We start from the raw sequence: 16,224 nt of genomic DNA, 5'->3' as shown, positions 1-16,224 counted from the left end.
AGGGCTGTCCCGGGTAGGGCTGTCCGGGTAGTGGTGTCCTGGCTCGGATGTGACGGGGGCCTGTGGCTGCCCCCCCTCGTCGCTGGGTGTTCGCTCCCGCAGTGACGGGGGTGTCGTCTCCCTGTTGCTCCAGGTCTCTCCGTCTCCCGTGGTGTGCGAGGGGCATCCTGCGGGCGTCGCATGCTGGAGGGTCCGGGTCTCTCCGTCTTCGTGGTCTCCGAGGGGCATCCTGCGGGCGTCGCATGCTGGAGGGTCCGGGTCTCTCCGTCTCCCGTGGTCTCCGAGGGGCATCCTGCGGGCGTCGCATGCTGGAGGGTGCGGGTCTCTCCGTCTCCTGTGGTCTCCGAGGGGCATCCTGCGGGCGTCGCATGCTGGAGGGTGCGGGTCTCTCCGTCTCCTGTGGTCTCCGAGGGGCATCCTGCGGGCGTCGCATGCTGGAGGGTGCGGGTCTCTCCGTCTCCTGTGGTCTCCGAGGGGCATCCTGCGGGGCGTCGCATGCTGGAGGGTGCGGGTCCTCTCCGTCTCCTGTGGTCTCCGAGGGGCATCCTGCGGGCGTCGCATGCTGGAGGGTGCGGGTCTCTCCGTCTCCTGTGGTCTCCGAGGGGCATCCTGCGGGCGTCGCATGCTGGAGGGTGCGGGTCTCTCCGTCTCCTGTGGTCTCCGAGGGGCATCCTGCGGGCGGTCTGCATCTGCGGGGATGGGTGCCTGGACGTTTGGTCCTGCGATACACAATGAAGCATGCATGGTTAGACATCAGGCAGTGATCAGGTGATGGGGGAGGGGGATATAGGGGAGGGGGGATATGGGGACGGGCTGTCGGTGGCTCACTCGCTAGTACGCCCCCGAACTCTGCATCAGCAACCTCCCGGTCCTCAGGTCCGCCAGCCAGTTCCAGGGCCCTTTCCTCGTGTTCGGTCAGTGGCCTCTCATCAGCGGGCCCTCCTCCAGTCCTCACATGCTCCCTATTGTTGTGTGCGCGCTTCTCCTGTGGGGGGGGGGGGCAGGGGTAAAAGGCAACAGTGTTAGGCAGGTATATGAATGCACGCCATCGATTGCGCGTGCATTGCAGAGGTTAAGGTTAGGGCTGGATTCACTTGGGGATATGGGGGAGGGGGGATATGGGGGATATGGGGGAGGGGGGATATGGGGGAGGGGGGGTTATGGGGGAGGGGGGATATGGGGAGGGGGGGGATATGGGGGAGGGGGGTTATGGGGGAGGGGTGATATGGGGGAGGGGGGTATATGGGGGAGGCTCACCCTGCCTGCTCTGACGAGGTCGTTCACCTTCTTGTGGCACTGGGTGCCTGTCCGTGGTGTCAGGGCCACAGCGGTGACGGCCTCTGCCACTTCCCTCCACAGACGCCGGCTGTGGCGTGGGGCAACTCTGCGGCCGTGCCGGGGATACAGGGCGTCCCTCCTCTGCTCCACGGCGTCCAGGAGCGCCTCCACATCGGCGTGACTCGAACCTCGGGGCTGAGCGACGGCCAGCCATCCAGTCGGGTGTTGCGGTCGGGTGTTGCGGTCGGGTGGGGGGGAGCAGCGCGGCCTTATGAGCCGTCACGCTGTGCAGCGCGTATGACGCTGCACGGCGTGAACCACTGCGCAAGCGCGGATCCCGTTACGTCGCTGCTAGCCTATTTCGGGCTGGAGACTATCGACCCATTTTTCCGACGTGACGCAAGTCAGTTTTGCGCCGTTTTTTGCGCCGATCGGCGGACTTTCCGCCGATAACGGAGAATTTTGCCCCTGACTTGGTTGTATATGCCAATGAATGTGCAATTTATAGTTTATAATTGACTGCAATTTGTCTGTTAATTCATGTTTAACTTAAGATAATATTAGTGTTTGCCTTGTTTGAAGGTTGTTTGAAGTAAAACTTCTTCTGTTTTAAACAGTGGAATCTTGAGGCTTCATTCTTTTAGTAAGGAACTGGGATTCTGGATTTCTTTTAAGAAGTTACTGGTTTCTACTGATATCGTATCACAGGGTGTAAGCACGAATCTTATAGGACATGCCACAAGGTGCCACACTCCAGCCATTAGATTTTCTTCAACCAACATAAGTTTCTCATCTTGAGGTTATGTGCAACTGTAGGATTATTGAGAGGAGCCTTCTAGCATCAGCTCTCATTTCTGATGTCTAAGAGATCACCTTGCTCACTTTTTTCACAAAAGTAAAACTTAAAACTTATGTCCATCATATGGGGGGTGTGACGATCAACACCAGTGTTTAAACAGTTGTAATTTTGTTTTGCTAACCCACCCCTAGCGCACGTTCACATACATCTTGTTGACATTTGGTGAACTGTTTTTTTTTTTTTTTGTTGATTGTTTTAGGTTTATGAAGATGCAGAGTCTCGGATGGTGCTACAAGAATGGATCAAAGAGAGAAACGAGTTAAGGTAATAACCACCACACAAGTGAGTCTGTATCACCATCATTCACACACAAGTTAAGCTGATTATAATACTGCTATGAACAGGTATGTTTATAGCCCACTCACTGTTTACTTAAATGCATTTAAATCTGTTGTAAATCTTTTACGAGAGAGATTACATATAGAAACCTCTGTTATAATATTCCCAGTATCTTTTCCTCCTACCCTACCCTGAAGATGATGCCACTTGCACAGAATGCGGTACCATGAGCACAGACAGTTGTATGGTACCCAAGTGGCCATTTTTTTTCATTCATGGGCATCACTGACAAGGGCAGCATGTATCCCCCCCCATCACTAACCCCCCTGAGAAGCTGGTGGTGAGCCACCTTCATGAATACAGCTGAATGTCTGGGCCATTTAAGAGGGCAGTTAAGAGCCAACCACACTGATGTGGGTCTGGAGTCACAAATAAGCCGGATTGGGTAAGCATGGCAGATTTCATTATCTAAAGGACATTAGTGAACCAGATGTGTCTTTATGGCAGTCCAGTAGTTTTGTGGCCATCATTACTGATGCTAGCTTTTTAATTCCAGATTTTGAAAATATTAATTGAATCTAGATTCCTCTGTTGTTTTGGTGGAATTTTCAGTTCATGAGCCCAGCAATGTAACATCACCAGATTGTTTAGCTGTGTGGCATCTTGTGACAATAAAAGATTATTATTATTATTAGTGCCATGGTATCCTATCTGCCTATCTGAGAGGTTTGAGTTAATGCCTAATCTGGAAGACAGTGCAGCACTCTCTCAGTACTTCTGCTTGAGTCTCTGGAATGCAACTTGAACCGTCTTACTTGGGTGAGGTAGGGGTTGGAGTTTGGTGGGAGGAGGTATTAATAATAAGGAAGAAGATTAGACCAGTGTTCTTCAACTCTTTTTCCGGGGACCCATTTATACCAACCAGCCAACCTTCACGACCCACGCCGGCCGACCTTCGCGACCCACCATTTTCTCTTACCTAGTTTGCTGCTGACAAAAATGGAGGACATGTTTTGGGTCCCTTTGGCCCTCGTACACACTCCTCCAATGGATCCTGTTGTATGAAGGTGAAGCCTTCCGTTGTCGGAAAGTATGGAGTCTGCGTCTGTCCAAAGTTCTGCATTTTTTTCCTGTAAAGCTTTATCAAATAAAACCCCCCTGAACTTGTAAAACAAAAAGCTGCGATGGTTTTTAAAAAAAAAGCCGGCTGCACTGCGCATGCGTGCCCGATCATCGGTGCGCATGCACATGGTTTTGCACATGCGTGCCGATGATCTGGCACGCATGCGCAGTGCGGCCGCATTTTTTTTTTTAACATGTTCGCGGCCATTTTGAAGGCCGCTTGCATCCGGCTGTTGCGCGCAGATTTGCGCGATCGGGAGCGCCACGACGGACGGCTCCACGACCCTCCCGACACCCGCCCGTGCCCCACCCACGGGTTGCGCCCCCGAGTTTGACAATGCCTGGATTAGACCATGCATTTCTAATGTTGGGGGAAGCCTCTTTTACAATAGGTGCTGTCAGGTCAAAGGCATTTTATATCCCATGTTGCTTCTTGGTTTGAGTTGTATTAAGAAATCTATTAATTTATGTTTTGTATACTGATGACTCCTTTACTTTGATATTTCAGAGAAATGACCAAGACCATCTTTAACCCGCAGTTTGGGAGTATTTTCCGAACCCACCACAATCCTACCTACTTCTCGCGACGTCTCTCGCGCTTTGCAGATATATACATGGCGTCCCTGAGCTGCATCTTGAACTACAATCTGCATAATACTTTCTACCCTCGGAGGACGCCACTGCAGCACGAAGCCTCGCTCTGGTCAGACCAGATCTGTGCCAGCCCATCCAAATACCCCTACATCGAAGGAGAGGCTCGGATTAAATGAACCACTGCAAAAGCATTCTCAACCGATTCAAATGCATCGACTTAATACAAACGGTTCAGAACTTTGCTTTAATCTTTTTGTAAGTCTCTTATTGTATCTGGGCTTTCAGTGGCTGTAGAGGTAAGCTATAGTTGAACATTGCTAGAGTGTGTGATCAGCTAAGCTTTTGTGTCTTTTTCCACGGTGAGAGTGAAAAGTTGCCGCCAAAATGGGTTGGTTTGTCCCATTGCCCAGCTCCACTGCATGCCTCAATGTTTGTTGTGTTGAGTATCGGGCAAAGACTGGCTGATTAATCTTTACAAGGGGGAAGTGGAGAAATACTGGGATTTGGAAGTGAAAGTGCCTGGATATCCCTCCCAGTGTGCTGGACTTCCTCATGGAGTAGGATGGTTTATGTTAGTACTGTGGAGAATTGAGGTCATATAAAATGTACAGACAGGACATATGCTTTATTGGAGAACTATTTATGCAAATACATAGTGTATATAAAGACTGACTTAAGGGCAGGTCACACACAACATCCACTCTCAATATTAACTCTAAAGTGTGCTAGTCACATGTGCGTGAGTGCAATTTTGGCGAATTCTTCACAAGGACACCTTTGCTAATTTCTAGTTAGATAGTACTGTAGAGTCATTCCTGTTGACGCATATGTAAGTTTTATATGACATTGTTGGCTAGATTTGCATAAATGTAGATGGGGAGATGAGACGGTGTGGTGGTAATATCACTGATTAATAACTCAAGAGGCCCAGGTTAATACTCTGGAGATGATTATTCAAATCCCACTATGGAAGGTAGTGGACTTGAATTGAAATCTGGAATTGAAAGCTAGTCTCGGTAATGGTGACTATGAAAGTATCAATTGCTGTTAAAAGCCCACCTATTTCATTAATGCTCTTCAGGGAAGGAAATCTGCCTACATGTGACTTCAGACCCACAGCAATGTGGTTGACCTAACTGCCCTCTGAAGTCACTCAGTTCAAGGGCAATCAGGGATGGGCAGAATGGGCAACATCCCATGCAAGAATAAATTTAGAAAATGCTCTATATTAAGTTCCTGAGCAAATGCAGAAATACAATTAGCATCTGAGACATTAGACTGAACACTATTGGGAGAGTTGATTGAAAATATCATTGAAAGTGATGAGGGAAGTCATACGGTGAAGAGGGTTAGGGAAGGACGGATAAAGACATTGAAAGCTGTGCCACTGAGTGAGGCTTGCTGGTAGTGTGACAGGATAAGGTACGTTAGAGTTGAAGCATGAGCTGAGATGGAAAACTGACATATTAACATCTTGGTATCAGCCAGTGTGAGACATTGGGCGCGATCTTCCGGCCACGCTGCGCCGGAAAAGCATCTCGCTGCGGCGCAACATGGCCAGTGAAAGCTGTGAAGGGAACACTCCCGGGAACCATCCGTCTCGCAACACCTCTCAAAATTCAACGCAATCTCGCGTAATGTTGCCAGGAGACCACAATGGGCGGGATTTTGGCAAATCTACATATTAGAACGAGGCAGTAAGCCTTGCTCTAATGTGCAGATTTTCAAGGTACCTGAGGCTTTGGGATTTAATCCCTTCGCCTCGGGGACCTCGAGATTAGTAAGGGTCTCCACAAACGGGAACCAGATAAGCGGCACTTGTGGGAATCCCCAAGGGGATTGGAGGCCCCCAGCTGCATGCCTTTTGGGCGGAGTGGTGCCCTGGCACTGCTGGTGCCACCTGGGTACCCTGGCAGTGCCAGCTTGGCACCTTGGCAGTGCCACCTGGGTGCCAACCTGGCACTGCCGAGGTGCTCAGGTGGCAATCTCCGTTTGATTGCCACTTTTGCCAGAATTACCATCGTTGGGATTCCAAAGCCCCTGTCTCCCCCAATCTTCCTCAGTTAGGCTGGGTGTGACAGGAGCAACGAAGCTCGCCCCAGCAGGATCGTCGTGGACTAACTGGGTAACGCAGAGAGGGAAATCATTCCCCCTTTTTCTGGCAGTCGCTGCCATAAACAGGAGGTTTAAAGGGACAAATTACAGGGAGCATTTCAATTATAAAGTTTAGGAAAAGGGGTGAGGGTCAGACCCATGTGGGAGGGGGAATGGAGGATCGGACCCGGTGTGGGGTGGGTTGGATATGATGGGCGGGGGGGAAGGTTGGGAGGGAGGGGGGGGTCAGTCGGGAGGTGGGGGAGATTGGATCGAGTCACTCTGGGATGGGGGGGTGGGGAGAGACTTTTGGGTAGGGTGTGGTGTGGTTGGTCCCCTGGGTGCTGTATTTGTTTGGGGTGTCCCGTGCAAAGCTGGATTACGGTGTTACTCTGGAGTTAGAATTTTTTTTCCCCCCTTCTAACTCTTTGAGAGTACCTACCAGGGTAAAACAGGCAAAACCAACTTAAATTGCTTCTGATTTTCCCAGCCCAGCTCAATTGTCCAGAGGGCAGTGGCCGGGTAAACCCTCATATGGGAACTTCCTAGAGGGATTCCCAGCACATCATAGGGGTACCCCCTAAATGCGAAGCTGGGGAACCCGGAAGTTATGAAATGTTTTGCTTACAATGTTGCTCATCATTGGAATAAATATTAAAATATAACAGTAACATTAGTATCTATATTCTAAAGAAATGCTTTGAGAAATAAGAAGGTGTACATTTTGAGACCTAAAAATTGACTTAACAATTTCATAGAAACATTCAGCACAAGGAAGTGGCCATTTGACTCATTGTACTGGTACATCTCTGAACAAATTAGACCCACTCCCCTGCTCTTTGAGAGAAATTTTTAAGTATATTTGATGAATGTGCTTCCGAAATACATTATGCCTGATGTTACTCGTGAGACTACTGCCATCACCTTTCCAAGCAGTGCATTCCAAATCGGAATAATAAGTGGCATTTTTTTAAAAAACATCTCCCATCTGGTTCTTTTGCCAATTATCTTAAATCTGTGTCCTCCAATGAGTGACCTACTTGCCAGAAAAACTTCCCGTTTATTTTATCAAAACTTCTAATAGTTTTAACCCTCTCTATTAAATCTCCTCTTAATCTGTTCTGCTTTAAGGAGGATGTTTCTAACTTCTCTAGGCTCACCGCATAACTGAAGACCCATATCTATGTTGAAAATTATCAGCCATTAGCCCATATGTGCACCTTCTCCCAAATCAGTGAGATATCGCTGTTCCTCCTTCTGCCAGATTTCCATCATCCTGATTGTTGAACTAGTGATCGTTTTGTCCTCGGGTCTCTTCCAGTTAGCTGAGAGGGGAGACTTTCATTTGTAATTGTTCAGGCTGGATCTGAACCCGAGTCCCAAAGGGTTTTAACCAATTCTATTGGCAAGTTTTTTTGCTACTGCACTAAATGCAGTAAAAGTGTTAAAACCCTTCCATGCCCAGTGGACAGTACAACGACTGGAGTGCTTAGTTGATGGGAGAAATAATCTTATTTAATTTTGTATTTTTTCTTTGTTTCGTGTGATTTGGGTGTTTGTGATTTGTTTGCCGCTGAAATGTCTGATTGTTTGTTGGTAGAAGTGTTTATCGATTGGGGGGGGGGTTGGGGAAGCGTGTGTGGTGAAACTGTTTTTCCAAATATCCTGTGCCTCCACTGGGACCTTGCATTCAGCAGGCAGGCAATCTTTGTCCATTAATGTCACTGGACAGAGAACCGCGTGCTGTGATCTTGTATTTCATGATGGACTGCATGCATGTCCTTGGGGCACTCCACCTATGATTTTGAACTGTATCACTATTGCAGTTCAGGGAAATTTAAATCTACAGATTTGAACTTTTCCCGCAAAACTCTAACCTCATTCGCAATTGAACTGAATTGAAAATCGATTTTGGTAATGAATGGTCTCAAATGAGAATTCTAGAATCTAGTGAATGGAATAATCTGACATATTCAATTTACAGCTCCCCAAATGCATTCTGATCAAGATGATCTTAACATGGCACCTTGAAGGAATTCTAATTGTCCTGTTCTCCAAACTGTAAGATGAAAATCAGATTATTCAACACTAAAACTGTTTGACATTTTTTAATTATGGGTCTCTGTTTTTGTAATTGTGTAGGTGTGCTTTATGAAAGAAAAGTTACAGGATTTGAGATGATCAAGCATGTTTGTTATTCACACAAGATACAATTTATTCTAACTATGGAAGAAACTTGGAATTTATATTCAAATAACTTAAGCAGGGGTTAGGCAATGACATTGAAGAAGCTAAAACTATTTCTTTATCGTTTTAAACATCGTGCAAAATCAGTTATGCTTCCCTGCACCACGTTAATTGCAGATAATTAAAGACCTATTTTTTTTCTTTTCCAAAGTGCTTCTTTGCAATTTTCACTGCAGTAAAGGGTTGCATTGTTTCAAAGAACAAGTGTAGTTTCTACGTGATCCTGACCTTTGCTATGGAAAGGAGTTCTGTAAACCATGAAGTCCAATTGTTTGTAGTTTGGTGTGTCCCGATGATGTAAGTTTTTACAAATATTTGATGTGTGTTTTTCTGTATGCTGTGACAATAATAAAGGATATGTATGAGGACCAGAACAATGGAGAGGACTACAGTACCTTTTAAAATCAACTTTGTCCGTTTACTAGTGGTTGGTAAAATACTGCTTGGAAAATCTCAAGTTTGCAGGGTGCAATTGGAAACAGCCTTCAAAACATGCATTTAGCAAAGAATGTTTTTTCTCCCCCTGTTTGTTGCCTTCCCATGAATTAACTGGCATTTGTATTCCATTCAGCATTTTCACCACAGCTCCTGCTTTAACACAAAGAGAATGACAACTACTTTTTTTCCTTCACCAGTCACTCTTCAGTGGAATATCCTGAATGCATTCTTCCCCCCCCCCCCCCCCCCATGAACAAATTGACAAACAATACTTAAAAGAAAGACATTTTCAATAACATTTCCCGTACAAATTAAAACCTTCAGCAGATTATGGCATAGCCAGCTTTGGATATGCTTCATGAGAGCAAGCTCAGGATTGTCCATCTGCTTCTGGTTCATGTGCAGGTGTTGCCAGCACAGCTTGGGTGCATTTGTGGAGGTTCCATCACATGATCTCACACTCCAGCTATCGGTCACCTAACATGTCAATCTTGCGATACAACCTCCTCATCCACCAATTGGAAAATGAGCAGTTTCTTTGTTACCAGATTGTACGATTCTTGAATTGTCAGTTTCAAGAAACTTTTTCACCACCTGCAATATTTTAATCATTCTAATGAACATAAAGGTTGAAAAGAAAGTGGAAAAAAGTTATTTGTTGCCCCAATTATTTTTCTGATTGTTTTCCTAAAGCAGTATCTGGGAGATTGGTGTTTAACTCAAGAAGGATTGTCTTGGTTACACCAGACTTCCTTCATGTCTTTCGAACATTTTTCGATTTTTAAACAGAGGGGAAAATAGATGTCCTTATTTAAAGATGCATCTGAGGTTTCTAATTCAAAATCAAAACAATTGGCCAAATATATCTTTAGACAATATTTTCCAGAGGTTTCTTCCTGGCATGAACTTTCAGACATTTTTGCTTGAATACCTCCACTTTAATAGATTAAAATATTCAGTTAAATATTACAATCTTAAAGTCACTACTCCCAGTTAATTTGGTTGTTTCTTTAAAGAAGAGTATAGTGTGTGTAAAATATAGATTTAATTTTAAATGATCCATCATTAAATGGTTAACCCCTCTAGCCCTGTAGGTTTCCTCGTTCACTCAAAATGGATCACAATGCTGCACCACTCAAGGGAACTTGCAATGACCACCAAATCTTTAGTGTTCAAAATTTCTTTGCTAATAACATCCACACAGAATGTTGACAATGTTGCTATTGTTCGCGATCATTATCTGTTGCCAGGCGATGTTCATCCTGTGGAAAATTAAACAGGTGATTACTGCAAGTAAATTATCAACTGTAGCCCAATCCCCATGTGTGACCTTTAGCTTTGCTCATTCCAGGACAGTAATAGATATCAGCCGTGGATCAGTGGGGAGCACACTCTCATTGAGTCAGCCGGTCAATTAAGTTTGTGTTCTTCCCATAATCTAGGCCAACACATTAATGCAGGCGAGGATCAGTCTTTCAGAGGAGGCATTAAACTCTGCCTCCTCTCAGACAGAGCCTAATGGTCCCACTGGGCTATTTGCAGAGGAGCACGGGTATCCTTGTTTTTAAAAAAAGGCGACAGAAATTGTCCAAACAATGCAAGCTGCAAATTTCTCAATCATTTGTTTGTATTCAATCGTGAGGTTCCAACAATCAAAAAAGACTGAAAAGCGAAGGCAGAGGGGGTACATAATAGATGTCTTTACTTTATCAAATCCCTTCATAGTTTTTGGACACAAAGACAACATGTAGGACTGTCCAAAACTAGAGGATAGAGTTATGAGAAATTCACTTATAAATCAATAAGGAATCCATGAGAACCTTTTCTCACCAGAAATTGTTGCCATAAGGAGTGGTTGTAGTGATTAGATGCATAGAAGTTGTGTAAGTACACAGGAGAAAGGATTAGGCCACATTGATATGGTGAGAATAAATAAAGTGGGTGGGGGCTCATTTAGAACAAAGACACTAGCATACACCAGGAGGGCCAAATGGGCTGTTTCTATGCTGCACATTATGTAACACAGTAGTGGGTAACATACTTCACATGTTATGACGGTGTTGAAGCATCTGTATCTAGACAGGTAAAAACTGAGATCATCCTAACAATGATGCTGGAATTCAATGGATCAAACTTGGGTACAAATTGTACTGAAATTTACACTATTTTGCGTGCTTAGCACTGGAATACTCAGTTCCTTCTTAAGATATCAGACAAAGCTATTGCTTGTGGCACACTTTTCTGGAGCTACTTGACTAATCTTGCTGCCATGCACCTGTTTCAGATAGTCGGACAATTTTGCATTGAGGTTGTCAAGGTGGTCAAGATAACATCTGGAATGCTTTCCATTATTGAATAAAAAAGGATGTGATTGATGATGGAACTGTATAAATTCCAGTTAGGCCACAGCTGGAGTTCTGGTCACCACATTACAGAAAGGACCTAATTACTCTGGAGGGTGGACGGAGGAGATCTACAAGTTGCCAGGCCTTGCAAATTGCATCTAGGAGGAGAGATTGGATAGGCTAGGGTTATTGTCCTTAGAAAAGTGGAGGCGAAAGGATGACCTAATTGTGGTGTTCAAAATTGAGGGGCATAAATGGGGTAGACAGGAAAGACCTGTTGCCCCTAGCACATGGATCAATTACTAGGGGACATAGAAGGATTAGAGTGGATCCATGGTAAAACATTTTCGCTCAGAGGGTAGTGGGTATCTGGGATTCACTACCTAAGTTGGTGGTTGAGGCTGAGACACTCAACTCATTTAAAATGTACCTAGATCTGCATCTGAAGTGCTGTAACCAGCAAGGCTTAAAAATGGGATTAAAATGAGCAGATTGTTTATTTTTTCTCTTTTCGGCTGGTGCAGATATGATGGGCTGAATGGCCTCTTTCTCCACCGTAACTTCTCTTGGGCAGGACTTTTCGGTCGTGCCGGAAATTCCCGCTGAGGTCAACGGTCCTTTACATGGTCCCCGTCCCGTCCATGGCGATCTGCGGCGGGCGCTGCCTAAAAATCCAGCCCGATGGTTCTATGGTCATAGGTCCCCACCTCCGTCACTTCCAGTAACCACGTTCCAAAAAACCTTCAGTGTAGAAAGCTTTCTCCTAACCTCCGGCCTCACTGCCAGTGATAATAATTATCAGCTGGAGAATGCAGACTTTCCCTGTTCACTGTACCAAAACTCTTCAGATTTCAGAATTTTAAAAAGAAATGCTCTGTTCGACTAGCTTTGTGTGCTGCAGTGGAAATAATTGTCAAAATACTTTTTTGTTCTATTCTTTTCATTGCATGTTGGCTTCGCTGACAAGGCAAGCATTTGTTGCTCATCTCTAATTGCCCTTGAACGGAGTGGCTTGTTCAGCCATTTCAGAGGGCATTTAAGAGTCAACCACATTTCTGTGGGTCTGGAGTAAAACGTAGGCCAGACCACCCTAAGGACGGCAGATTTCCTTTCCTACAAGAACCAGATGGGTTTTTACAACAATCAATGATAGTTTCATGGTCACTATTACTGAGACTAGCTTTCATCTCCAGATATTTTATTAAATTTGAACCCATGTATCTTCGGGTGTTAACCTGGGTTTCTGGATTATTAGTGCAGTGACATTAGCACAATAAAAGCAAATTATTGTGGATGCTGGAATCTGAAACCAAAAGAGAAAATGCTGGAAAATCTCAGCAGGTCTGGCAGCATCTGTAGGGAGACAAAAGAGCTAACGTTTCGAGTCTAGGTGACCCTTTGTTTTCAAAGGGTCATCTGGAATTGAAACGTTAGCTTTTTTTCTCTCTCTACAGATGCTGCCAGACCTGATGAGATTTTTCAGCATTTCCTCTTTTGGTGACATTACCACAATGCCGCCCTCTCCTCAATTTGCATTTGTTTAGCTGCTTTCCTGATGTCCCAGAGCCTTTTACAAGTCAATGAGGTGCCTTTGAGTTGCGGTAAGGTATTCTTATATCACCTATTAGGAACTTAGCTTCCTTAAACTAGTTTTTCATCCTGTTCAACTGAAAGTGTTTCGTGTTGTAGTTTCACTAGTAGCTTTTCGGTTTTTCAACCTGACCTGGAGAATGGCTACCAGCAGCCCACTTCCCAATGAAGATCACAGTTGGATCAAAAATGACCTCCAAAGGCATTTCCCACCGGAGTGGTTGATCCTGTTCTGATCAATCAGAGGACAATGAGGCCAATTCCAGAGTACCTAAAGCCTCACTGCCTCAGATCCATCTACCCTGAGGAGATTGTGGATTGAGCCTGAGACCTTTCTGGGTTCTATTGTCCAGTTCCAGAATTAACAGATTATCAGCAGAGGAGCATTTATTGATGGTTTTTAAACTCTGTTTACTTTTAGTTATTAGAAGCAAGGTCAGGATGTGTAAGTAGTAGACTAAAAATGCATATCATGTAGATCATTTATCCCACAATACACTCTGAAAATGCATATCATGTACAAAATAGTCATGAGAAACGACCATCAGGTTCAGTAATGCTTCCTCTACCTCGTAGCAGCAGCAATCTACTTGTGGTGCCATGGATAGGCAAAATAACTGCAGTTAATACTGTCTGTTTACTCCATTTGTATCTAACATGCATGGAAATTCACCACCATTCTTCACAAAACCAATCTATGGTGTAACCGAGATAGGTGGAAGTCCAGGTGCATTACACTTATCGAGCACCAGAAGAATGGGGAACAGGTTGGAAAGTCCGAACGACTTCGAAATTCCTAGGCAGCGGTAATGGTGCTGCCAAAAAATGGCACATTGGTCAAATAGCAGACAAGCTTACCAATGCAATCTACCAATAGGGTACAGACTCCAAGTCTATGATGGGTCCACCTAAGTCTGATCAACCATAAGACCATAAGACATAGGAGTGGAAGTAAGGCCATTCGGCCCATCGAGTCCACTCCGCTATTCAATCATGGCTGATTTCAACTCCATTTACCCGCTCTCTCTCCATAGCCCTTAATTCCTCGAGAAATCAAGAATTTATCACTTCTGTCTTAAAGACACTCAACGTCCCGGCCTCCACCGCCCTCTGTGGCAATGAATTCCACAGACCCACCACTCTCTGGCTGAAGAAATTTCTCCTCATCTCTGTTCTAAAGTGACTCCCTTTTATTCTAAGGCTGTGCCCCCGGGTCCTAGTCTCCCCTGCTAATGGAAACAACTTCCCTACATCCACCCTATCTAAGCCATTCATTATCTTGTAAGTTTCTATTAGATCTCAACTCAACCTCCTAAACTCCCAGGATCCTCAGACGTTCATCGTATGTTAGGCCTACCATTCCTGGGATCATCCGTGTGAATCTCCGCTGGACCCGCTCCAGTGCCAGTATGTCCTTCCTGAGGTGTGGGGCCCAAAATTGCTCACAGTATTCTAAATGGGGCCTAACTAATGCTTTATAAAGCTTCAGAAGTACATCCCTGCTTTTATATTCCAAGCCTCTTGAGATGAATGACAACATTGCATTTGCTTTCTTAATTACGGACTCAACCTGCAAGTTTACCTTTAGAGAATCCTGGACTAGGACTCCCAAGTCCCTTTGCACTTCAGCATTATGAATTTTGTTACCGTTTAGAAAATAGTCCATGCCTATATTCTTTTTTCCAAATTGCAAGACCTCGCATTGCCCACGTTGAATTTCATCAGCCATTTCTTGGACCACTCTCCTAAACTGTCTAAATCTTTCTGCAGCCTCCCCACCTCCATACTACCTGCCCCTCCACCTATCTTTGTATCATCGGCAAACTTAGCCAGAATGCCCCCAGTCCCGTCATCTAGATCGTTAATATATAAAGAGAACAGCTGTGGCCCCAACACTGAACCCTGCGGGACACCACTCGTCACCGGTTGCCATTCCGAAAAAGAACCTTTTATCCCAACTCTCTGCCTTCTGCCTGACAGCCAATCGTCAATCCATGTTAGTACCTTGCCTCGAATACCATGGGCCCTTATTTTACTCAGCAATCTCCCGTGAGGCACCTTATCAAAGGCCTTTTGGAAGTCAAGATAGATAACATCCATTGGCTCTCCTTGGTCTAACCTATTTGTTATCTCTTCAAAGAACTCTAACAGATTTGTCAGGCACGACCTCCCCTTACTAAATCCATGCTGACTTGTCCTAATCTGACCCTGCACTTCCAAGAATTTAGAAATCTCATCCTTAACAATGGATTCTAGAATCTTGCCAACAACCGGTCATCAACAGGGTGCCCCATTCCAAACACCCCCCCCCCCCCCCCAAACAGGTGGATGCAAAAGACCTTGTGGCACTATTGTGGAGATCCTGGTAAATATTTATCCCTCCGTAAACAATACTAAAACAGATTGTCTGGTCATTATCACATTGCTGTTTGTGGAGTCTTGCTGTACACAAATTGACAGCCCTGTTTCCTACATAGTGACTTTTAAATGTTTACATGTTCTACAACTCTCTTAGATGGTAACAAGATGACAGGGTGATATTTTCAACTCTACTCGAATCACTGCCAACTGCGCATCTTTGTCAGCAAGTAACTTACACAGAAAGGGTCTTCACCGCTGTCTGTGGAGGACGTGAACTTGTTGTACATCGGGTTACTGAACCTGCTGGGAGTTGAGTCGTCAAATGTGGAAACACCTTCTCCTTCATCGTTCTGTAGAGGTAAATTGGAAAACATTTCAAATACCCCAAACAAAAGCTGGCTGGACTTTCCTGTGACCCTTCTCCCAGTATATTGGGCATATTAGGAATGGGCAACAAATGTTGGCCTTGTCAGAGACGCCTACAACCCATGAAAGCAAAAAAGGATGACACTGCTTTAGAAGGACAGGAGCATTGTATCGTATTATGCATCTCAGCTATTCTGTAGCTATCCATGACTTGGTGAACTACAAAACATCGCCAATCCTCAGGCTACTCAGGTAATTGCACCTAACAGACCTAAAGTTAACCAAATGTTAGTCTGTCCCATGCTTGAGACTTTTTTTTTTTAAATTTAGAGAACCCAATTCATTTTTCCAATTAAGGGGCAATTTAGCGTGGCGAATCCACCTACCAGGCACACCTTTTGGGTTGTGGGGCGAAACCCACGCAAACACGGGAAGAATGTGCAAACTCCACACGGACAGTGACCCAGATATGGGATCGAACCTGGGACCTCGGCGCCGTGAGGCAATAGTGCTAACTACTGCACCACCATGATGCCCTCATGCTTGAGACTTATAATGTAAAAGGAGTGCCAGGAGAAAGCGTGACTCCTAATAATAATAATCTTTATTATTGTCACGAGTCGGCTTACATTAACACTGCAATGAAGTTAC

General features: G+C 45.1%; 2 protein-coding genes across 2 annotated transcripts in view; one reads left to right on the top strand and one right to left on the bottom strand.

The window, feature by feature from the left end:
* nt5dc3 (5'-nucleotidase domain containing 3) overlaps positions 1-4,380 on the top strand; it is a 41,767-nt gene extending 37,387 nt beyond the window's left edge. The window contains exons 13-14 of the mRNA XM_072484968.1: positions 2,337-2,401; positions 4,047-4,380. Coding sequence (XP_072341069.1) covers positions 2,337-2,401; positions 4,047-4,308 — 327 coding nt within the window. The 3' untranslated portion in view covers positions 4,309-4,380. The remainder of the gene's footprint in view (positions 1-2,336; positions 2,402-4,046) is intronic.
* Positions 4,381-9,827: 5,447 nt separating this feature from the next.
* Positions 9,828-16,224, bottom strand: part of LOC140396386 (stabilin-2-like) — a 246,525-nt gene continuing 240,128 nt past the window's right edge. Inside the window, exons 67-68 of the mRNA XM_072484967.1 lie at positions 15,444-15,557; positions 9,828-10,173 (exon numbers count right to left, since the gene is read on the bottom strand). Of these exons, the coding sequence (XP_072341068.1) occupies positions 10,132-10,173; positions 15,444-15,557 (156 nt within the window). The 3' untranslated portion in view covers positions 9,828-10,131. The remainder of the gene's footprint in view (positions 10,174-15,443; positions 15,558-16,224) is intronic.

The sequence above is a fragment of the Scyliorhinus torazame genome, chromosome 19 (genome assembly GCF_047496885.1).
Source record: "Scyliorhinus torazame isolate Kashiwa2021f chromosome 19, sScyTor2.1, whole genome shotgun sequence".
Taxonomy (NCBI): Eukaryota; Metazoa; Chordata; class Chondrichthyes; order Carcharhiniformes; family Scyliorhinidae; genus Scyliorhinus; species Scyliorhinus torazame.
The sequence above is the reverse complement of the archived record's forward strand: the minus strand, read 5'-3'. Positions and strand labels throughout refer to the sequence as shown.